The 24,831-nt window shown below is 37.2% G+C and overlaps 1 protein-coding gene across 1 annotated transcript; it reads right to left on the bottom strand.

Moving 5' to 3' along the window:
- Positions 1 to 22,840: 22,840 nt before the first annotated feature.
- On the bottom strand, positions 22,841 to 24,570 carry LOC132266257 (G-type lectin S-receptor-like serine/threonine-protein kinase B120). Its single transcript, XM_059767112.1, has 6 exons — positions 24,486 to 24,570; positions 23,942 to 24,052; positions 23,627 to 23,853; positions 23,457 to 23,527; positions 23,197 to 23,344; positions 22,841 to 23,104 (listed from the first exon to the last, which is right to left on the bottom strand). The coding sequence occupies exons 1-6, from the start codon at positions 24,568 to 24,570 to the stop codon at positions 22,841 to 22,843; spliced, it is 906 nt and encodes a 301-aa protein (XP_059623095.1).
- Positions 24,571 to 24,831: the final 261 nt, after the last annotated feature.

Raw genomic sequence — 24,831 nt, 5'->3', positions numbered from 1 at the left:
CTCATCGTTCTCTATCACATAGTCAAAGGGTTTATTTTTCAAAGGAACAGTGATTATTTTACGAATTTTTGAAATTTTTGGATCCAAGGCTTCGGAGGGGGTTTTGGGCCACTTAAAGTCGGATTCTGGAGCTGAGTCTTTGGAACTATAGAATCTCCTTGTCGACGGCTACGTTCCCAAAGAACGGTTTTCTGTTATGTATCCGTTGATCGGCATTGACTTTTGTTGACCGGCGGTTGACCGCGTTGACCGGCGTTGACTTTTCCGGCCAGGGATGTATTTTAGCTACTTTTGAGTTAGAGGTGCTCTAATTCACAATTTTTTTGGTTCTAAGTGAATTTTCCTTCTTAAATTGACTATAAGCATGTTTAATTTCAATTACTTTGACTATGTGATTATGGTTGATTATATGTAAAGTGGTGGATGTATGATATGTGATAAATGAGTTTATAAATTTAGTTACATTCTTGTAGTGAAGGAGCATGCATAGAAATGAAAAGTTGTTTACTTTATGTATTTCAATTGCCATGGAAATTTGATATCATAATCGTAGAAATAAATATTTAAAATATTCTTTTACAAGTTGTGATTATGATATGGGTAAAATGTATAGAGTATAGTTGTTGAATTTGGCATTTGGAGTCATGAAACATTTATGCATCCATTGGGAAAGAAAAAGGGAAAAAATATATATACTTTTTTAAAAAAAAACCAATGAAATTGTTTTGGGGAAAAGTTTTTTTGAAAATTGTTTGTGAAAACCCAGACGCCTAGGAGGCGCCTATTGGTCCGTGGTGTTAGTGTAGTCTAGAAGGGAGTGTGGTTAAGTTAACTAGGCCGGATGCGACGCCTTGGAGGTGCCTTGTGGTTGTGGATAGTTAGCCAATCCTCCAGTCGTGACGCCTTGGAGGTGCCTTGGGTCGGATTACACTAACGGTTTGGAAGTTGAAATGGAGATGTTTCAGATAAGGGGAGCGACATGGGCATGGCATTGCACTTCATTGTCATACATGGTATACTTGTGACTTTGATGACAATTATGGTTATATTTGACGTTATGATTATGGATTGTATCCCTGGTATAGTATGATCCCATTCTCTTGATTTCTATTTTATAAGTGGATTCACGGGGTCATAAGAGGTGTGTCTTAGACACCTCCTACTGAGCTTATGCTCACCCCATTATTTTAACATTTTTTAAGTTTGGGAAAGGAAGTGGCGGACGACGTTCCTCTACAGGTCTTGATGGGTTAGTGGCACTATTTGACCTATTTTGTAGCTATGACCTCATATTATTATTATTATTACTAGTATTATTATCATTATTATGGATTGACATAGGAAAGGACGGTAGTGCCCTTAGTTGACCTCGGTTTCGGATAAGAACCCGGTTAGCGATTCGGACCCGGTTAGCGATTCAGACCCTCGGGTTCGGGTCATTACAGATTTGGTATCAAAGCAATAGTTTGAAAACCAGTAGGATGATGGGTAGAGGCCTACCTAGGGTTGTGTGGAAGGTGGATTGCATTGTTTATGTGCTTATGTGTTAAAGTGTTTATTACCTGAGAAGCATGTTTACTTGTTTAATTGCTTATGTGTTTACGGTTTTAAAAGGCATGCTTATTTGCTAAGTGTTCACATGCTTAAATGTTAATTGCTAAAATGTGTGTTATATGGCCATGATGATGAAATATATAAATAATTGAAAACATATTAATTATGATATGATGACAAGTGTGATTTAGGTGGTAACGGCAAATGGTAGGCACGGTGTGTGTAATTTTATTTTAAATGATAATGTAGCAAGTAGTGAGCACGGTAGGTGCAAGCATGTCTCATATGGTATTTATGATGGTTATTAGGCATGGTTATGGAAGTATTTTTTTTTAATGAAAGACGGGGTGTTTAAAAAAATAATAATAAATAAATAAAATAGAATTTAAATAATAGGTCATGATTGTATCGTGGTATGGGATACGGTTATTATATATATATGTATACATGTATAAGAGTGTGGTTGAGTATAGATGGTTGTGTGGGTTTTGCCCTAAGTAGGCGAGGAGCTCAGTTGCTCCAGGGTTGTTTGGGGTGCCGGTTCTTATCAAACGAATGGCGTGGACTTCTAGCTCGTGGATTGAGCTATTTAGTATGTAGTCATTTTAATCTTCTTGTTGCATTTGTGCGGTGCTTAGATCAGGACTTTAGAATGGGTTCATATTTTATGTCATGGTGTCTTTGTTGTGTGTGAGTTTCATGTATCGGTGGATGGGTTTCTATGACCAGAAAGATCAGGTGTACGGAGTGAGGGTTTCGTGGGAGAAAGGTGTTACCTTAGGGGGTTATTGTTTGTGACTTGGGTTATGGTTTGGTGCGGAGGTTCTTTTTGAACCGGTTTGAGGTGGGTATGATAGAGGTTGCTTGAGTCACGGGTGTAGTCTATGGGTTGTAGATGTGTATTTTGAGTATTCTGGTACAGTCTAAGGAAGCATGTTGGTTCTAATGGTTGTGGGGACTTGTTAGACTCTATAAGTCTAGGGTGACGTAGGCATTGACTGGAGTCATGCTAGTGTTGTGTGATCAACCATTTGATTTGATTCAATTCACGGGTTGTAAAAGTCCGTTTTAAAAACTGGTTTGTTGAGGAGTGATTCCCATTTTGGATAGCTACGGGAGTGTGTTACGGGTAATTGACTCTCGATAAGTTGATTGCATGGCTCGGTGGATGAGCAAGGTTATTGGTTATCTCAGTTGTTAAGAGAGTCTCGAAGTGGTGTATAGTGGTCAGTTTTAGCCATGTAGTGCAGGGTTACACAATAAGATAGGTAGTATGGGGTCATTGGAGTACTGGATCATTTAAGAATGAAGTGATAGAGGGTAGGTACTGTGTATCAAATGGATTGTCTTTTAAAATTTGAAAGTCGTGGACTGGAGTTGTATTTTAGTTGTGTCTGGACCATCAAGAGATGGTACTTGATGTTTGAGGATCCAAGGAGATAGACTGTCAATTTGAAATGATTGGGACAAGGGTGATCCCTTAGGTTTAGCTGGTAGCCCCATTTAACTTTTGTCGGGGCCAACGGTGTTTTGAGGAACGGTGAAGAGGAAATGTAATGATGTTGACGCTAGGGCGTAAGGTTTCTTTGGTTGAGTATGTAGGTTGTCTTGGGAAGAATGGTTGAAGTAATTGATTAAGTGTTAGTGACTAATTGTGTTGTAAATGGTTTGAGGAGACAGTTGGATATTAAGTATTCTGGTTTTTGTGCTCATTTCATTTCATTGGGATCTGTCAGCATGGCATTGCTGTGTAAGGGATCTTTTCTAGTGGCGAGTGGTAATCGTTGTGGAGTGTATCGAGAGTAAGGAATATGCTCTTGTTGTGATGGTGTTATCCTAGGGATGCTTGAGGGGAGATCGCTTGGTGGTAATCTGTTGAGTTGGTGAGACGTGAATCCGAGTTATCATTTAAGGATGATGGTAGTAAAGGCGTTATGGTGAGATGTTTAGTACTGATGAGCAGAATCGTTTAAGGTGTGATCCAAATATGGTTTAGGATTGTAAGTGTTGTTGTATATTGTCAGGTAAGTGATGGAATTGTACGTCAATTGAGATAATTGTGGTCAGCTTAGTCTTTAGAACTAGAGAGAGGTATTGCTATGTAGGCATCTTTTTCTTTTGAAGAATCAATGGGTTACTGAGACTGGGGTCATAGGTCTTATGCGCACAGCGATTGAGGTAGCGTCACCTAGGTAGGTAGAGATGAAGTGGATAGTAAAATGTCATTTTATGGCGTAGAGGTTGTCAGTTAGGAGTGACTGATTCTAGGTAGAACCGGACGTGGTGTCCGAAGGGTTGTGATTGTTTCTAGTGTTGGTGTGCCATGAATGTCGGTGCTCTTTCCTGATTGGTTTTAATTAGTAGTGTTATTGTGGTGTATCGTATGCGAGGTTTCTGTGTTGATAGAGTGTGACGGTCCATTAGTGGTGAGGTCACCTGGAATCGAGGTCGTAGTCCAGTGTGTGTTTCCAGTTGGTTCTTCTCGTTGTGTGTATAGAGTTCAGTTCTTCCTATATGAGATTGAGCGTTCACGGTTGGACGGTTGGTGAGCAGTCTTTGGTGAATGCAGGGTTCATTACTTCTCCGTTTGTTCTAGTCTTGGCACGGACGTCGATTGTCACAAGTCTTATTCTCTATTTAGGAGTTGTGCGCGTCTGTAGGTGGACAACCCTGTGTGCGGTTTGTTATGTTATTAGAGTTTATTGGTAAAGGTTGGTTGATTTAGTCGACTCACTCCCACGGGGGAGATAAAGTCATTAGTTTTAGGTGGTGCTTGTTTTGAGAGTGGTTTTGACGGCACGAGTTGCTGAATAAGGATTATGTTTCCGGTGTTTGGTATTAGCAAAGATGGCTAGGGAATGTGTATTGAACAGCGGTTTGAGGACGATTAGGTGATGTGATGTGAGTCATGTACTCGAAAGTTTTTATAGGCGTTTGATTTGAGTAGTGCCTTGAGGACAAGTGTCAATGTTGTCTTAGAATTTTGTGATTAGAGAAAGTAAATGTGTGATTTTATTGAGGAATAATAGGAATGATTGACTTTGGTTTTGAGATTTTAGGCATTAAATAGTTACATTGTGTATTTTGACGAGGTAAGAATTGAATCTAGTAATGCTATGGAGTTGTTTACCTGGTATGGGTGTTAAGAGGAGATTAGAGATCTTTTATGCTAGTTGATGACTGTGGTATTTGGTGCCGTATTCCTTTTAGTTTTTTTTTTTTTTTTTTTTTTTTTTTTTTTTTTTTTATGGTTATTTGATTAAAGTATGATTGGGATTTTTAGAGCAGGTATATGACTGTATAGTTGTTGAGGTTACGTAGGATGATGGATTGATAGTGAGTGGATCTCATGGTTGTCATGTGGAGTGTGTAAGAGTGTGTTTGAGGTTGGACCTGAGGACATGAACGACGTCTGTGTTGAGACCAGATTGATGACAAGAATGGCCTGACCAACCATTTCTCTTGAATCAGTCCCTCTTTAGCATGATGTTGGGTCAAAGGTCAATCATTGTTTCATTTTGTTAGGGATAAGAAGAGCATTGTATTGTACATCGCGTCGATGTGACAGTGTAGATTCAGGTGGTTTGTCTCTGGTGACGAGGTGTGTTAGGTAGAACCAAGTGTCCGATAAAGGGTTTTGCAGTACGATTGTTGATTATTTGTGATACCCCTCGGATCCGAGACACGAGTTGATTAGGCCCAAGCTAAAACCCAAGGGAATATCAAACAATTAATATTTTAAAAACGAATACATATTACAAGCTGGAAGAAACTAAAGTAGAACTCTTTAAAATAAAAACTTAAGTCCCAATAATCCAAAAACCTCCAATAAATTAAACAACTCGGGAATCCATCTCTAGTGGACCCCTAATAATAATCCAAACTAAAAATAAAAGTAACTAATAGACAACCAGAAGTAGGCTATGGAGAGAAGTCCTACGTCGTCGGTAGAGTGAGTAAAAATCTCTACTCAGCACGATCAAGTCCAAGTCTGAAACTGTCATGTACCTAAAAAATAGAAGTGGGTTAGGCCCACGAACAAGTTCTAACCTACTACAATCCAAGCAGAAAATCGATACGCATATACATCCTAAGCAATTCAACAATAGCTAATAGTCCGATACATAATTATATCCACACTACAGGACTCTCACTAGACTACGGAGGGGGTCTCAACCTGAATAGAAAGTAACATGCGAAAACACACCCAAAGGTGGGAATGAGTACCTAGACCTAATAGGGTATAACTCAACCTCTCATATCCAGCTATGCATCCTATTGCATATACGCTCCCTAACCGACGACTCTGAGACTCAAGCTCTAATCGTAGTATCATAAATATATACTTAAAGTCCTATCCTATCCATCCAAACCAATCCTGTTAGTCATTCAGCTTGTGCAGCTTCTTTGACTTAACTTGGATAACAAGTAATCCATCTAGTCATTCAGCTTGTGTAGCTTTTTGACTTAAATATAAGTAGGATTTATTTATAATCCATTCCCTTATTCCGTATAGGAAGGATGCAGTATTTGAAACCAATCCGTCCCTAGTATGTCACTGTCCCATATCGGTGCATACAATCCATCCATCTAGCAGTCGATTATACTAGTAATGAAAGTAAATACAACTAGTCCATCTAGCAGTTGATTATACTAATAACTGAAGTAACAAACAACTAGTCCATCCCAAAAATATAACAAGAATCCATTACAACGTAAAATAAGAATATGTATATAACATGTTTGTTCTGTACTACTGATACACAGTTCTCCAATCAGTTTAAAACACCAAGAATAGGTATAATCCATCCTGTAATTCCACTATGAACATAAAAATAACAATATCAGAATTAACATGCTCACTGAAAACTATTCTACGATATCCAGTAAGTTGGTAAGATACAACATTGTATAGTTAACAACTGAGTTCCCATTAAGTATACAAAGAATTATCACAATTAGCATGCTTATTTTTTTTTTAATGCGACATGATTTCAATCATAAAATCCCTATTTCAATTGCTACTTTAAACCTAAGCAACTTAATTCATTCACGTCCAAGCCAACCCTCAAACTTTCAGTAGAAATTCCTACTGTTTTCTATATTAGCTTCCTATGGTATCTGAAGTATTACCATGCCTTCTGAAGCATTATTAAGGGTTTAGACATCACTGTAATTCCCCAGAACAACCCTTAATTCCACCTGGAACTTTAAAAATCCACCCACAGTAGCCTAGGTCTCGCAGAAAATAACAAAACTGGAGAAAACATGAAAGGAGCTGGCTCCAAACAAGTTGGAGCCGCCTCCAAACAAGATGGAGCCACCTCCAAACCACTTGGAGCCACCTCCAAGTCTTTTAGAGCCGGTTCCATGATTCAATAGAGACGCCTCTCTTTCCCCCTCTCCTCCTATCTACTTGTTTCGTCTCCAATGAACTCCATGGCTTCCGTCCCTCTCTGTTACAGTCTCTAACGCTTTTAATTATATTCAGTCAAACACAAGACAATCAAATTACAACTCGTTTCAACACATACTGATGTAATAAGTTTTAAACATGCATAGTTAATTAATTCCGTTTAATGATTTCATGGAACTGCTTAAGCATGCAAAGAACACGAGTAAAAGAGAAAGAGTGAGGTTAGAACTTGCCTTTAGCCTTTCCTCGTTGCCCTCCTAACTTCTCCCCTTGGCAGACCTTTCAATACTCTGCTCTCAACCCTCTGTTTTTGTGTTTACAGAACTTCGGTTACGTCTATGAACTAAGTGCTTTGAACGTAACCCTAGACCTATATTATTATGATGTATTTATAAGCTTTAACCCCTAAAACCCTAATCCCTGTAAGATTAGAGACAGAGCCCAATTCGGCCCATAAACCATCTTATGATATAAACAACGTTGGCTACCCATATAACGTTTAAACCTAATCTGACTATATATATGCAACAATAAATAGACACATTAAGGCAAAACAATAATGAAATTTAATTAAATAAACCCAAATAAAACAATTAATTAATTAACGTACACAATGAATGCAATTAAAATCAATTAAACAAATAATCAAGTAAACTGACACATCATTCAAATAATCATAAGTAACTCAAATAAATCAAAGAATAAAATAATCAAGGAAACTGACACATCATTCAAATAATCAAAAGTAACTCAAATAAATCAAAGAATCACAATTAACCATTAAAAATTGCAATTAAATAAGTAATGAAATTCCAGGACTATCCTTTTATAAAATTAGGGGTATTACATTCTTCCCCCCTAACAAAAGGAATTCTGATAAGCGCCGAATAATGTATATTCAAGCGCCCTAAATTACATTAACAAAGTCCAGTTATTAATTATTTTTTGTAGATTAACTCCAATTCTATGTTTTTATGCATTTTCAGGTTCATTGGCCAAAATGGAACAAGAATAAGGCCTTGTGGAGTCTTGAGCAACAAAAGGGTGCCAATGCTGAATTCTGGCAGCAGTAGAGCCTGGTCTTTGCTTGCCATTTTGACCTTCCAAACTCGAGAACTGGACTTCCCTCATAACATGAAAGATTTAGAGCTCTGAATCAGCTTTCCAAATCTTCAAGTGGTTCATCATTCGGAGTTTGGAGCAGAGAGTTATGATCTTCACAACAGAGGTGCGCAGAACTGCCTGGCAGCACTGATGTACTGCCTTTCTCCCCATTTTCGACCAACCAGACTTGAGATTTGGGTCTTCATCAAAACATGAAGTTTTTAAAGCACTGAATCAGCTCTCCAAAGCTTCAAACAGATCGTCATTCGGAGTTCGGGGTACAAAGTTATAGCAGTTTTCCCAAAATAGGTCAGCACTGAGCAAGAGGAGCATGTTGCACATTGCACTAAGTTAGAGTGCTCGAAGTCACCAAGCGTGCACTCGAAAATCAGGCAGAATGCCCTTCGGAAATGGCTCATTTCAGCCCACTTGCAAATTGGATTCCTCAATGCCATCTTCCCTCTTTATGAAGTGGTTGGAGGTGTTCCTTGGAGGAGAGAGGGTATGGTTGGAGCATAAAAGGCTACCCAAAGGCCACATAGATCATTAAGCTTTATCTTGAGCAAGAGAAAGGAGAGAGAAGAGAGCAAGGAGAGGGTGTTCTTGAGTGCTACAGTAGGAGCTCGAAAATGGAGATGAGGATGATGCTTCTTCCTTCTTCTAGCTCACCAATGGGTAACTAAACCTCATCTAGGGAGGTGATGAAACCCCTCCCTTGTAAGCATGTGTTAGTATAGTTTATTTTTGGGGATTACAATGTATTTTTGATAGTCTTTCCATGGTCAAGAGCCTCATTTTTGTTGTAATGAATGTTGAATGTTTTAAATGATTATTGTGAGTTATTCATCTTGTCTTGGATGGTTGCCTTTCTTAATCATATTGCTTGCACTTCCATGGTGACAATGGAAGTTAGATCATGGAATGGTTTTAATGGCATGGAGTTGGAGAACCTAGATAGTTCATGGCTTAGGGTTTCCCTTTGATGGGCTATACTTGATTCTTAGCTTTATGTGCATTCACCATTTAAATTAGGGCTTGATAATCCTTGGCTTAGTAAGCATGTTCTAAGCTACATTTTAGTTTAGGTAGTTGATCATGTGAACCTTTGATGGTTTATTCTTGCCTTTCTAATTAAATGAACTTCTTAAGGATATTATAGCAACCTAGTATTGTTATGTATCACGACTATCATATATGTTGTTTTCCCCTTAAATTAATCTTAACCTAGCATGTGTATAGGGATGGAGGTGGATTCATTTCCCTAGCCTTCTTTACTTGTACTCACTCCCTTAAATTCTTGCAATTTACTGTTTTATGCACTTTTAATTTCCTAGCTTAAGTGACATCCAACAAAAACCTCTATACACCCTTCATCATTCTAAGAATGATTCTAGACATTTAGGTTGTATTAGACTAGCGTAGTCCCTGTGGTTCGACTTACCCGACCAATAGCCCTATTTTACAATGATTCGTGCTATTGCGAAGGTTGATGTATGATTGACCAACCGATCAAATTCCGTCCTCGGAATTCGCTCTTTCCTTCTTCAAAAATATCAGGAAACTGCGAACGAATGACATCCTCCCATTCCCAAGTGGACTCAGCCTCATTGTGGTGACTCCACTAAATACGGACCAACAGGATAGCCTTATTACGAAGGATTTGATCCCGACGGTCGACAATCCGACTTGGTGGTTCCAAATAAGTTGCATCCGGCTACAACTCAATCTCCCCAACATCGATATGCTAATACCAATCTTCATCTAGTAGAAATTTTCGCAACATGGAAACATCAAATACATTGTGGACGCGATCCGTAATTATGAATGGACCGACAAATCGCAGAGACAACTTCCCTTTCTTCCCAAAGCACATTACTCCTTTCATAAGAGACACTTTGAGTATAACCTAATCCCCAACCTGAAACTCTAAAGCATGAGTACAATGATTAGCATAGCTCTTTTGCCTACTCTGGACCCAAGAATCTGCTCTCGCCAACCTTCATCCAACAAACAGGTGATCGACACGGTCGGCCGTATAACACCTCAAATGGTGCCATCCTAATAGTCTTCTGAAAACTATTGTTATAAGCAAACTCCACAAGCGATAAGTAATCTTCCTAGTGGCCCTTAAAATCAAGAACACAAGACCTAAGCATATCCTCCATGATCTGATTCACCCTCTCAGTATGTCCATCAGTCTGAGGATGATAAGCAGTGCTAAGACGCAACTCTGTACCCAAAGCCTGCTCAAAACTCTTCCAGAATCCTGACACAAAGCTCGAATCCCTGTCCGATATAATAGACAATGGAATGCCATGCAACTTTATAATCTCTGAAATGTAAAGTCTCGCCGACTGCTCTGAAGTGAAGTCAGTGCGAATAGGCAAGAAGTGAGCTGATTTCGTCAATCTGTCCATGATAACCCAAATGGAATTATGATCCCTGAAGGAATTTGGCAACCCTTACACAAAATCCATAGAAATACTCTCCCATTTCCACTCTAGTATCGGCAGTAGCTGTAGAGCTCCTGGTGGCCTCTGATAATCAATCTTAACTATCTGAGAGGTACTACACTGCAAAATAAAAAGAGCAATGTCGCTCTTCATACCTGCCCACCAGAACTGCCGCTTCATATCCCGATACATCTTGTTCCCTCCTAGATGAACAGAGAACTCAGAGTGATGAGTCTCAATCATCAAGTCCTTCCTCAACCTGTCAGCAGAAGGTACCACTAATAGTCCCTTGTACCGCAAACCTCCATCAGCCCCAACATAGTAGAATGGAACCTCTCTGGAAGCCATCTCTACAATTTTGTCAATACACTGCTGATCTGTGAGTTGTGCCTTCAAAACATTATGAATAATGGAAGGCGTAACTACCATACAAGCCATGAAAGCATTCGACAACTCTTACACCGTCTTCAAAGCATTCTACTCAGTAGCGAACAGAGCAGAAAGACTTCCGACAGGTCGTCAACTGAGTGCATCTGCTACCATGTTCGCTTTCCCAAGATGGTACTGTATAGAGAAACTAGTAATGCTATGGAGTTGTTTACCTGGTATGGGTGTTAATCGGTCTCAACCTGAATAGAAGGCAACATACAAAAATGCACCCCAAAGGTGGGTATGAGTACCTAGACCTAACAAGGTATACCTCAACCTCTCATATCCAGCTATGCATCCTATTGCATATACGATCCCTAACCGACGACTCTGAGACTCAAGATCAGATCGTAGTATCATAAATATATACTTAAAGTCCTATCATATCCATCCAAACCAATCCTGTTAGTCATTCAGCTTGTGCAGCTTCTTTGACTTAACTTAGATAACAAGTAATCCATCTAATCATTCAGCTTGTGCAGCTTCTTTAACTTAAATATAAGTAGGATTTATTTTATAATCCATTCGCTTATTCTGTATAGGTAGGATGCAGTATTTGAAACCAATCCGTCCCTAGTATGTCACCATCCCATACCGGTGCATACAATCCATCCATCCAGCAGTCGATTATGCTAGTAGTGAAAGTAAATACCAACTAGTCCATCTAGCAGTTGATTATACTAATAACTGAAGTAACAATCAACTAGTCCATCCCAAAAATATAACAAGAATCCATTACAATTAAAATAAGAATATGTATATAACATGTTTGTTTTGTACTACTGATACACGGTTCTCCAATCAGTTTAAAACACCAAGAATAGGTATAATCCATCCTATAATTCCACTATGAGCATAAAAATAACAATATCAGAATTAACATGCTCACTGAAAACTATTCTACGATATCCAGTAAGTTGGTAAGATACAACATTGTATAGTTAACAACTGAGTTCCCATAAAGCATACAGAGAATTGTGACGACCCTGGTTTTTAGGCCAGCGTGTCCTGTGATGAACCGTAAGGATGATCCGATAACAGATCCGAATGCGAAAGCGAAAACTGAAAACAAGACTCTAAGAAGTCAAAGTGACCTTCCATGAGGTCGTGGAACTTAACAAGAACTGATGCGGAAACAAAAGATCGAAAATATGACAAATAAGCCCCCAGGGGCAAAATAGTTATTTCTGAAAACTGTAGATTCGGGTGCCACCGAGCACACCGCTAGAAGGACAATGAAAAACTAATCAAGATGGACTCAAGAATCGCATGATTCGGAGTCCGAACGAAGGAGAAACGGCTTGACGAAGAAAAACGAGCACTTAGAGAAAAAAGGGTAAGCTGGTAATTATCCAAGAAGAACTAAGTGCAACCGAGCACACCGTTGGAAAGACAGCGAAAAATAAGTCAAGTTCAAAAAAAAATTCACTTGAATCGGAGTCCGGACGAAGGAGAAAAGCCCAAAAGAAGAATTGACGTCGCGGCAGCCCAACGAGGGGCCATGGCGCACACGGCGCCCATGCGCGAGCCCACCGGTGTGCACGCCGGCACCCAAAGACATGGCTGGTGGCAGCCCTTGGCTGCTACTACATTTTTTTTTTTTGATCTGCCCAGAACTGAGGCTTGAAACAGAGGTCAAGACGAGTTTTTCTAGAAAAACACGAAGAAGAAACCCTCCTTAAAATCGAGTTTTCTACCCGACATCGTGAACGGAATCGAAAAAAGCTGACTATGAAATCCCCAAAATGCCCCTAAATCAAAACTGCACAAGAGGGTCATAAAGCTGCTAAATCAAAACTGGAAGCTGAAACTTCACGAGGGATTTCCGGTACCAAGACGACATTTTCTGGAAAAACACGAAAAAGAAACCCCCCCCCCCCCCTAAAATCACGTTTTCTATTCAACCATGTCAAAACAAGAAAATAAAATTGATGTGAAAGGTCCATAATGCCCCTAGATCAGAATATGCAAAAAAAATGCGAAATGAATTCACAAGAGGCTCAAAACACAAACGATGAGGTTTTGCCCGGAAACGACTATGCACGCAAACGTAACTTACCTATTTAGAGGCATTACAATAGTCCATGGCTTAAAAATATCGCCGATGCAAAATCCAACCCCCCAACGGGCAAAAAGGCAAAAATGGACTTGGAATGGAAAACATGGGATCCAAAAGTGTAAAACGGGATCAAATGACCATTTGGCCCTTGGCCACACTTCATAAAAGATTAATAAGACCCTATGAAAGAATGAAAATGGAATTCCCACACCCGATGCAACCATGGTAAAGCAATGACTTGCGATTTTTCAAGGTTTTCATAATATTTCATGAAGTTAAAAAGTTGTATAAAATACAATACGCATGTCATTGGCCTCCAGCCTCATCTCATACATATCAAATACATTGAAAGGAGTGTACTTAAGTACACATTACATACATGGAATCAAATATACATATTTTGACATATAAGTCTACAAAATGACATTTCATGCTAACATTTGCATAAAATGGAAACTTGAAAGCTACACGACATCCAAGGAATGCTAGGCTTTACGAACCAAGTCTTCGTACCTGAAATATGCCCCAGTATCGTAGGGGTGAGTAACATAAAGCTACTTGTAGGAGATGAGCATGCATCGACCTAGCATTTTACAAATTTATCACCTTAAGGTGAAACATGTTAAAGGGGCTCATGCCACCTAACGTCTATATCCAAGTGAGACTCGGGGAGAATCCTAAGCTACCTTAGAGTCTAAGAAACAAGAATCATGATATACATACGTGTATGAAATGAATCATGGTTGGGATAATCCAAAGAACACAACAAGAAGAATGCTTGAGCATAGATTAACATGAATTGCATTTTCAATACAATTGAACTAGGTCTAGAGTAATCCATACAACATGACAAAAGCATATTTGAATACAAGTTAACAAGAATCACATTATCTATGCAATTCAACAACAAAAGAGTATGTTATACAGTGCAACAAGGTTTAAGTTCTCAAAGCCATCAACTTAGAATCTAAAGCACAAAATAACAGTAGTGGTTCATGCCACCTAACGTCTATGTTATAAATGAATCAATAGGATCAATCCTAAGCTTTATTAAAACGTCAAAACACGATTTTCAATATCGATGCAATTTAACCAACATTGGAACTTCCAATACAACGCATAAAACATAATTTCGCAAAGTTAACATCCTGTAACTTAAAATGGAACGATAAATAAGAAACAACAAGTTACAATATCATCTAGTTATCAACTTGAAAATGAAATGCGAAATCAAACAAAGTGGATACTCGGACATCACACCGGATCAGACCGACAACATAGTTACTTTAAGGTTACTAGCCCATGGGTAACCTCCCTATGTGCGCACTAGACTATATATAGAGGGACTATCCCCCGTACTAGAACCACATCCTAGCCATAGCCAAACAACGACATCCCCAAGTTTCCAAAATCAACAAGTTGTGCAACAACGCATATATCAACAGGAATATGCAAGATAATCAACTATCTACCAAGCATAACCAAATTTGGAAACCTATACAATACATGCTCTAAGTCCACAACTAATATGATGTGATGACTGTCGAATCTTCAGTGTGTGATTCGTTACACGCTATGCATGAATGATGCTAAATATGAAATGTGCAAATCATTACACAAGGCAACAATATATTCAATAAGGAAAACATATTCTCATGAGTATAAACATAGCAACTATGTTATCCAATGCTCAAAACATAACCAAATGAATATACAACAAGTCCATGTCCAGGATTTTGATATAGAAACAACTTTCAAACACAATTAAATCCATGGCTCAATTCGATAGAATTTAATTAAATAAAAATAATTAAATTCCCTAGATTCTAATTCAATTCCAAATAACCTCAAATTAATACATATTAAAGAACATGGCATGGTCATCACCTATATCCATTCTAAAACTCAATTAGGTTATTGGAACAACAAAGTAGAACTTTAATTAAATCATGCTAATTTAAATCCCAAGGTTCTAAAACAACTTCAGATAGTCCCAAATTAATATATACTAGTAAACAAGTCATGGCCAATACAAATATCAAGTTAAAACCTTAATTAAGCTAATGGGACCGCAAAATAGATTTTAATTAATTCTTTTAATTAAAATCTCTAGATTTTCAAACTTAACCAAATGCTCTCAATTTAACATATCTTAGAGAACATGATAAGGACTAATGTAATATCACATTACAAGCTTATTTCATGCAAGTTATACCTATGTAAATTAAACTTTCACTAAAGTTAAATATAGAATAAAGATTGTAATTCTCATGCAATTAATCCCAATTTAATATATGTGAACAACCACACAAAAGCTTAATTTTCTAGCATGCCACAATTCAATTCCAAGTTGTATATCACTATGAGGATTAAATCTTAAACATGGAATTTAATTAAATGAAAGGTTTCAAAACCTCACCGAATATTCTAAATCAAATATATGTGAAGCTATATGGCATGTAAATCAAGAATATCAAGTCGGAATTCAAAAGGAGTGAATAGTGCACTCGGGGCAAATTAATTAATCAAATTAATTAATAATTGCTAATTTTCAAAACACCTCCAATTACTTTCAAATTCAACTATGTTGAAGAGCATGCCAAGGCCTAATGTAATATGCTAACACATATTAATTTTAAGCTAGTTAAGGCCATGTGAATTAATCTTTCACCTAAGATAAATATTAAATAAAATCTTTAATACTTATTCAAATGTTCCAATTTTAATACACGACAATGAGCATATCAAGGGGCAATATAAAATCATGCTACATGTTTAAACCAAGTCATGAGCAACCGGGAAAATTAGATCCCGTACAAGAAAAATAAATAATAAAATATCTAGATTTAATATTTAATCATGCAAACAAGTAGTATAAGCATCACAAGCATGCTATATAACAAGAATTTAAACCTAGAACATCTCCTACCTCAATTTGAGATGAAAATCCCAAAGGCCCACCAAAATGGAACGGCTCTGAATCCGACGAAACTACTAGGTTTTGTCGGGGACAACGCCGTGAATATAACCCCCATCAAAGCCCCATCAAAATCATAACTTGACCTTAAAACCAAACTCAAGAAATGGTCAAAACTGAATTCTAATAAGGGGGAAAGGTAGAGCACGGCGAGGGAACAACAAACGTTAAGGCCGAAGACTTTCCATCAAAGAAAAGTGAACCAAAAGAGGAGAGAGAAAACGGCAGCACCCCTTGGGCTGCCATGGGAGCTCCAGGTCGGGCATGAAGAGGGGAGAAGATGAAAAATGAAATATCTCACCCCACTTTTATAGAAATCTCAAAAAGTGCCCCGAACGGGCCCCGCCGGGTCCGAAAAAGTAAAATTTGAGCAGACGGGCTCAAATGGCAAAACTTTGTGAACGAAAAAGATTCAAAATGATAAAATATGAACAACGAAAGAAACGACGTCAAAAACTGAGTCCCGAGCAGAAAGTTATGTCCAAAATAAGTTTGGCGCAAATCGGGGCCAGAAACCTTGAAACTGGAAAACATCGACCAGGAGGAAATTCCAAGAGTACACAACTTGATGAAATGTGAAAATGAATCATGTATGAGGATCCAGGCTGAAAACAAGACATTTTGCAATAACTTTCATTAATTGCACAATGGCCCCTCCAAAAAGTGAAAACTGCACTTATGGCCCAGAATGAAAATATCTTCCTAAAATATTTTCTTAAAAATCCCTGAAATAAAATATCTTCAAAAGATATTTACGAAAAACACCCCAAGAAAAGAAAATAATTTCAAAGAACTTTTCATCCATGCCCCTATGGACACCGGGAGCAACCAGAGTACTTTCTTGCAAAAGTAAAGATACGTATTTCGTGGAAATCACTCAAGATGGAGGCATATGAAGTCAAAATCCAACTCCGAGCATGAGAAGTGAGGTTGTACCAACAATGTGACAAATGGGGAAAAGACAGAATAGGGAAAAGGACGAAATAACACATAGTGTCCAAAAACGAAAAATGTGAAAATGACTCAGTCCTCAAAGGAAGTTGTCAATTCACATGAAAGAGTCTCAGAAACCAATTCTGAGCACTCGAGATGACACTAAGCGACACGAAACAGAGCTCAGAAAAGAAAATTAAACGAAAAAAATGACCAGGTCGTTACAAGAATTATCACAATTAGCATACTTATTTTTATGTTACTGCGACATGATTTCTGATGAGCGCTGAAAAGTGCGTATTTAAACCCCTTAAGCTTAGGTATTCTAGGAACTTTATCTATCTTATTTTACCATTTTGTATTAATTTCGTGTTATTTCCATTTTCAAGTATTTATCCCCAAAACAAGCTAACTCAGCCAAATAAGAACATAATTGAAGCAATTCTAGGATGAATCAAAGAAAGGAGCAAAGTAGAGCAAAAGGAAGCAAAGGGTGGAATTTCAGCAACTACGACCAATTTCAAGAAAAGTTTGATCGATCCAACTTTCAACGATCTCAGCACTTCAAGATGGATTTGAGCCATGTTTGTCCCTGTTCAAAGATCTCAAAAGTTCAATCGATCCAACTTCTTTCTCTGATCGATCGAACATTTTTGTCCTTATCCAAATGATTGATCTTATCCAGTTGTACCACCCTACCAACCACTTTTGTCCTTTTCCCAAAAATATCTTCAAAATATCTTATATTTGTTTTTATCCAAAAAGGCGCCGCCATTGAGGATCGATCCAGCCTAAGTTCAATAGATCTTAGCCCTGTTCGATCGATCTAAGTCAAAGGTTCGATCGATCGAACTTCCTCCAGTGTGAAAAAGTTAAATTTCCAGCTCACAAAAAGTTGTCCATTATCCAATCATTGGAGAATATTTGCTATACGACCCCAGCTCATTTTGGGTGTCATTTGACCTGCCTATATAAGGATAAGTATTACTTTTTACATCATATCATATCATACCTTAGAGAACTCTTAGGGAGGAAGAAAAGAAGAGGATGAGACTAGAGACACCATTGGAAACTCTTCATCAACCAAGGAGCAGATTTCTTCCATGGAGCTTGCCCTTGAGGGTTGGAAGACATCATCCATGAGTGGCTAGACATCCTCTTGGGGCTAAAGTTAGCCCTAAGCATGCTTTCTACTTCTTGATTTATGTATTTTTGAGGGGATTTGTATTATGATTCATGTCTTTGCACTTTTATATATATAGATCTTGTTTATTCAATGATTTATGTGGTTTAATGCTTCCAATTGATCATTTCACTCTATCCATATGTCTATGTATGTTAGAATAGATGTTCATGTGTTTGTCTCTATTTCTTGTGTTATTGATGCATGTCTATGTGTATTGATGTTATAGATCTAGAGATTGTCAAGACATAGTGTTTAATGTCATGTTCTTGTAGTTTATTTGATGGTTCATACTCATTGCTTGATGAATTGTACCTCTTCCATAGTTAAATTAGTTTAATTTCATGTCATTAGCTTAGTTGTAGAGTAGTTGTTAAATAAGAGGACAATCCATGCTTGTTGTTGATGTTTCATACTTATGAAAAGAAAGTAACATGTATCTCTAACCTTGTGATGTGTTTGGATTGTGAGCTTAAAAAAAGGATTAATGGTTTAATTTGATATGTTGTGCTATCCACCATGTTGTTTAGACAATATATGCTTAATTTGTCATCCATGCTTGTTGAAACAACCACACACACACACACTTTGTTGTAATACATGTTCTTCCCCTCATTAATCATTCATTAAAGGTGTAGAAAAGCTATGCTTAGCAGTGATCTCTAAACCCCAATATCTCTCTCTCTATTGCATTATTATTTACTTTAGTTTAATTTGCATCTAGTGTAATCCAACTAACCAACCACTACTTTGATCACTCGACCTACTAACCCTAATCTTGATTCCTCAACCTAGTTCGACAACTCAATCCCTTGGGGCGATCCCTTCTCACTCATACTACATAGTATAGGTGTTAAGCGGTTTATAAATTTAAATTATGGTGCCCACTTGATACTAATTTCCAAACTCAAAATTTTGTGCATTGTTTTGTGCACCACTCGAGAAGACAACATGGTTTTTGGCGCCATTGCCGGGGATTAATTGATTGGCAACGTCGTATTTGTGGAATCAATTAGGAATTAGTACTCTTTTGATCGTGTCTTTACTTTGTTTTCAATTTTTGTTACTTATTGTGTTTGTTCTTGATTGACAAGGAGCATTGGGCTAAGAAAGTGAGCAAAGGAGTATTCCAAGCAAAAGAGCTAAGCAAGCAAAGGAAAAATGCTAAAATCTAAAAAATTGTTAAGCTAAGCTATAAATTTGGAGTTGAAGTGCTAAAGGACCTTTGTGAGCTTTTTCTTACTCAAACTCTTAGTTAAATCGTCGGCCTGCGTGGAGGCTTGTATTTCAATTCTTAGATAAATCGTGAGCCCGCGTGGAGGCAATTTACTTTTCTTGCATATTGTTTAAGCATGGGAGTATGAGAACATGGAATGTGGAGGAAGTTTATTGATTGTTGATTTTTTGTGAAGATAAAGTGTTTGTTGTTATTGCTTGTTGTGTTGCATTGTGCATGCATGGTCGTAGATCATTGAGACCCACTCTTGTCCCTTTAAATTTTCATCGTGAATCCATTGTTCGAAACCCTAGGGGAAGAGGTAGTTCTAGTCAATCCATTTCATCAATGGAAGGACACAATGAGGACCATGTGGAGGACCTTGGTCACATAGACCAACAAGGTATCCTGCACCCCAATGTGCATCATGATAACATGCAAGTTCTATTAGGCATGCCAAAGCCATATGTTCATCCACCACAACAACAAGGCCAAGTTCCATTAGGAATGCCAAGGCCAATCTATGCTCCACCACCTCCCATCATTCAAGGCAACCAAGGTGCCCATGTTGCACCTCCAATTGCTAATCCTCCCCTTGCTTTAAGAGATCACTATGTGCCTAATAAATATAATGCACCCACATGCATTCAATTGCCGCCATTTAGAGCACACCACTATGAAATCAAGCCACAAACCATTCAAATGCTTCCTAATTATCATGGACTTCCAAGTGAAGAACCTTACAAGCATTTAGATGAGTTTCTTGAAGTATGTTCCACCATAAAATATACGAACATGCCGGAAGAGGTCTTAAGGCTTAAACTTTTTCCATTCACCCTTAAAGACAAGGCAAAATATTGGTTTAACAATCTTAGGCCTTTTTCAATAACTTCTTGGGCAGAAATGTAACAAGAGTTCTTGAAGAAGTACTATCCGGTTTCTAAGACCAATGCCATGAGAACCTCAATTCGAGAATTTTCACATGGGGATGGAGAAACATTTCATGAGGCATGGGAACGCTTTAATGAATTGCTTAGGAAGTGGCCACATCATAACATGTCCAAATGGCAATTAGTTCAATATTTCTTTGAGAGCTTATCAGATAATTACAAGGGCATGGTTGATGCTTCCATGGGTGGCTCTTACATTGATAGGCATGAGGATGACGTGTGGCGTCTTTATGAGAGCATGAGTGAAAATTCTTTGCATCGTACTTTATCTTCGAAGAATGGTAGAAATTCTAGTGGTAGGAAGAGTGTTGGTTTACATCAAGTTGACCACTCCAATGAAATTGCCGCCGAAATGAAATTATTATCTCAAAGGTTTGATCAATTTTTTATCAACCAAAACTCGGCGAATCAAGTATCTTCCTTCCCTAACCATTCTCATCATGCATCTAATAAGTCATGTATGACTTGTTCAAGTGTTTTATATTCTACTTCCAATTGTCCCCATGGACATGTGCAAAGTGAGCATCATGAACAAGCAAATGTTGTTTTTACTAATCAAGGGATGTTTTGATTGATTGTTATGGAGAAGAAGTTGTTGATATGTTATTTATACCTTTACTTAAATTGGTGAACAATATTTGTAGGTCAATTGGAGAATGACTTCTCCATATTCTAATTATTTATGACCCTATACTAATGAGCAGACATACCACATATCATCAGAGATAATGAGAACCAATCCCAAAATTATAATTTATTTCAATCAGGCCTTATCATGAAAAATCATTCCTGAGCACACAAGTTTGTTGCATCCCACATCTAAAAGGATTTAGACTAAAAAAATATCATACTAAAACCTTTAAATTAACACTTCCCATGCCCTCTCTGGAGGGAAATTGCTTAGTTATATATGGCCGGTTCTATTGATCCATGGATAATTAACGTGTAAAAGACTTGTTAACATAGAACAGATGTTGAAAAAATATTCAGGTTAGTTGGACTTGGAAAACTTGCTACCATAACTTAGGTTACTTTGCTTATGAAAAATGTCTGAAACACTGGATGAAAAAACTTGCTACCAATGGAAGGGAAGTTTAGAAAAATGTCTAAAACACTGGATGAAAACAAGCTTTATGGGCATGCTGGAAATGTTAGGGGCACTTGAGAACTACACAAATAACAATAATAATAATCTTATATCATGGATGGTGACTAAAATCTTTTTTTTTTTTTTTTTTCATCACATGTCTTTCTTCCATCATCACCAAATAGCACCATTAACATTACACATATATAATTATGAAATAAAAAAAAAAAAAAATCAATTCAACTCATTAAAGAATTCTCCAATTAAATAATCAATAACTCAAATCTCATTACGTAAGTCTCCAATTTAAAATTAAAATACCCAATCTTAATAATTAAAAATCATGAAATAAATATAAATTTCAAACTCGTAAAAATTCGGGTTGTTACAGGGCTAGGTAACTCAACCACATTAGGGCGATCTCTCTAATCCCCTCTAGGCCTCACTAACGCCGCGGTCCCTAGGCAACTCCTAGGCGGCCGGGTTTTTCACAAAATCCTTTTCAAAATTCTTTCCCAAAATCCATTTCATTACAGAAACAGGGGAAGGAACACACACACACACACAAAAGTATTATCTATCATTTACAAAGAGCCATAAATATTTTAGGTCATGGAACTAGTTTCCTCCAACAATTAAGCTTGTGAAAGTGGGAGAGAAACTAAAATAAAAGTACTAAAAAAAAAAGAAGTTAGCTCACTAGCTTTTTTAGGTGCATAATCACTAGCTTTATTTATTTATTTTGAAGATCGACTTGTAAACAAAGATTGTATTAAAATGATGATTTCCAGATAAAAAATAAAAAAATTCGAATATAATTCATTAATAATTAGATTTAACTCAAACACATATGGTAGATGAAAATTTCATCTACATCTAAACCTATGATCTATATAGATTTGAGTGTTTTCAAGATATGTGGGAGTTCTTTGCCAGATCATCAATCTATCAAAATTTGAATTATTTTGGATTGTACCAATTGAATATATCCCCGTGTACCCCTAATTAATTTTCAAGTTTAGCTCCTCACCACTTGCTTCGTATCAATGTCAAATATTAATATAAACTATGATCTCACAAGTTATAAGTTTGACCAATGCATTTGATGATGGATCTTATTATATAAGTTTCTTAATTTCTGTATTCCATAATCAAGTGGGAGTCTTTCCATCTTAGGTTACTATCTTTATCACGTCAAGTAAGAACAGTTTTATAGACTTGCCCAAATTAATTAAGATAAGGAAGGGATTAATGTATTGATTAGAATTCTCTTTGTTGTTTGTTAATCTGTTAGTTTGTGACCTTTTTATGAAACAATTCCCTTCATATATAGTCATTCTTTTATTTATTTATTATTATTTTTATCCAGTAGGTATTACCAATGGACTTAGCTAATCAATCTCAATTATTAATCAATAATGTGAAGTATTATCTACCATTTTTCACACTAATTGTTACATCATTTGAGAATACAATGTCTCAACTTTCCTTCCAATATTCATCCATGTCTATAGGGCTTCTTCTCATTGAAGTAAAACTCGGTCGTCTCGGCATCTGCATACTTGTACTTTGACCCTCCAACATCAGCAACACGGATGACATTGTTGGTCTGTCAAATGCCATGTCCTGCACACACAACATCCCTACTTGTATGCATCTCAACACTTCATTTTGGCAACATGAATCTGCAATTTTAGGATCAATCATCTCCATTGCCTTATCACCATCCCATAAGTCCCATGCCTGAAACATTTCCAACATTTTGTCAAATTATACACATCAAAGAAAAGAAAAAAAAGAAAAGAAAAGAAAAGAAGATTTATGTATAGACTTACATATCCAATAATATTTGAGTGTTTGGGTAAACGAAAACTAGCGTTTCTTCGGCCGGTTATAATCTCTAGTATTAATACTCCAAAACTATACACATCAGACTTGACAGAAAATAGACCTTCCATTGCATACTCAGGAGCCATATAGCCGCTACATTTTACAAGTGATCATGGAATTCAAGTTAGCAAATCTTTGAGGATAAAAGAAAAAGACTGATTTTCTGTGTTGTAATTTGGCAATTAGTGTAATCTCATTCTTGAACTCCTCCAAGCCTTGTCCAGACTTTCTTGAAAGCCTCTTTACAGCTATTTCTTGTTCCCATGGCAACTTTCCCTGTTAAGCATTATAAAAGTTAGCAGCACTTTAGTGCATTCCAATACACAATTAACCTTCAATTTTTACCATTTTTTCATAGAAAATTAAAGAACACACCTTGTGGACAGGGCCAAATCCACCTTGTCCGATCTTGTTTTCATTTAAAAAATTGTTTGTAGCTAATGCCACGGTATTAAAATCGAGGAATGATAATTCTGCTCCGCTTACATGCTGCCCTTCAACTCTAAGGTCTTCCGGTCCAGAAAGATCTGTCGAAAGTTCCTCACTTCTGCGTGCATAAAGCATCAGTAACTCATTGTTCTTCTGCGATGGATTCAAGAATGCTGTAATGAAGAATCAACAATTAGCATAAACAGTCAAGATAATTAACAAAATAACAGTACAATTTTCATTTCACTTTCTAAAATTTACCTTTCAATTTTGCTCTGAACCTCCATAGTAGCCAAATGGAAACACTTAGAAAGAATGTGCCCACCACCACTATTGCTATTATTACAAATATGGATATTTTTCTCCCACCACCTATGTTAGAAGAGAAACAAATACAAAAGTCATTATATTGTTTATAATTGAACAATTAAAAGAATCAAAGAACTCTAGCTTGCTCCACAAGAAAGCAAAAACTATTTGAAAAGGTCAATTCATGAGAAATTTCTGATATTTAGATATCCTATTCTGCTAGAGTTCTAATCAAGTATATTCATGAGAAATTTCTGATATTTATCCTATTCTCCCTATAGGAGGTAAAAATATCTCTTAAATGTTAGAAATTCTAACAGCAGCAAAAAGTATATTCATGAGAAATTTCTGATATTTATCCTATTCTTCCTATAGGAGGTAGAATATGTCTTAAATGTCAGAAAGTCTAACGGCAACAAAAAATATTATATGATATAATGAAAATTCAAAATGCTAACAACAGCAATGACATATACAATTGAAAGTTTCATCTTACCTAATTCAGAATTCGCGAGATGAATGTAGAGCGTGTTCCCACCATCTGCAAATTGCTGAAGATCAACAAAATCCCCACTCCACATCATGCAGCTGATCCTACTTATTTACATATGCATATGCTTTACATGAACAATTGTTCAGACACATATCTCTGCCAGCATTGATATCATCTGATCCCACGTAGTCCACGAAGTCCGGTAACTTCCCCTCAACCTTTACAAATCTATCTTCTTCCCCATTCCCTCCCTCAACTAGGCTGTTATTCCTCTCACACTGCAATTGTGTCCTCCTAACACACCCTCCTGACCAATCCCTCTATTCCACTGATCCAAGTCTTTTGCTAC

This window comes from Cornus florida, unplaced genomic scaffold (assembly GCF_030987335.1).
Source record: "Cornus florida cultivar Cherokee Brave unplaced genomic scaffold, ASM3098733v1 CherokeeBrave_3.0.0_Hap2_Chr07, whole genome shotgun sequence".
Lineage (NCBI taxonomy): Eukaryota > Viridiplantae > Streptophyta > Magnoliopsida > Cornales > Cornaceae > Cornus > Cornus florida.
The sequence above is the reverse complement of the archived record's forward strand: the minus strand, read 5'-3'. Positions and strand labels throughout refer to the sequence as shown.

Bases quoted from the DNA above. Each gene is read 5' to 3' on its own strand.
- LOC132266257 (XM_059767112.1), bottom strand. From the start codon at position 24,570: ATGTGGAGTGGGGATTTTGTTGATCTTCAGCAATTTGCAGATGGTGGG. The intron at 23,854-23,941 runs GTAAATTTTAGA...TCTTCATTACAG, and splicing joins GTTCAGAGCAAAATTGAAAG to CATTCTTGAATCCATCGCAG. The intron at 23,528-23,626 runs GTGTGTTCTTTA...AATGCTTAACAG, and splicing joins GATTTGGCCCTGTCCACAAG to GGAAAGTTGCCATGGGAACA.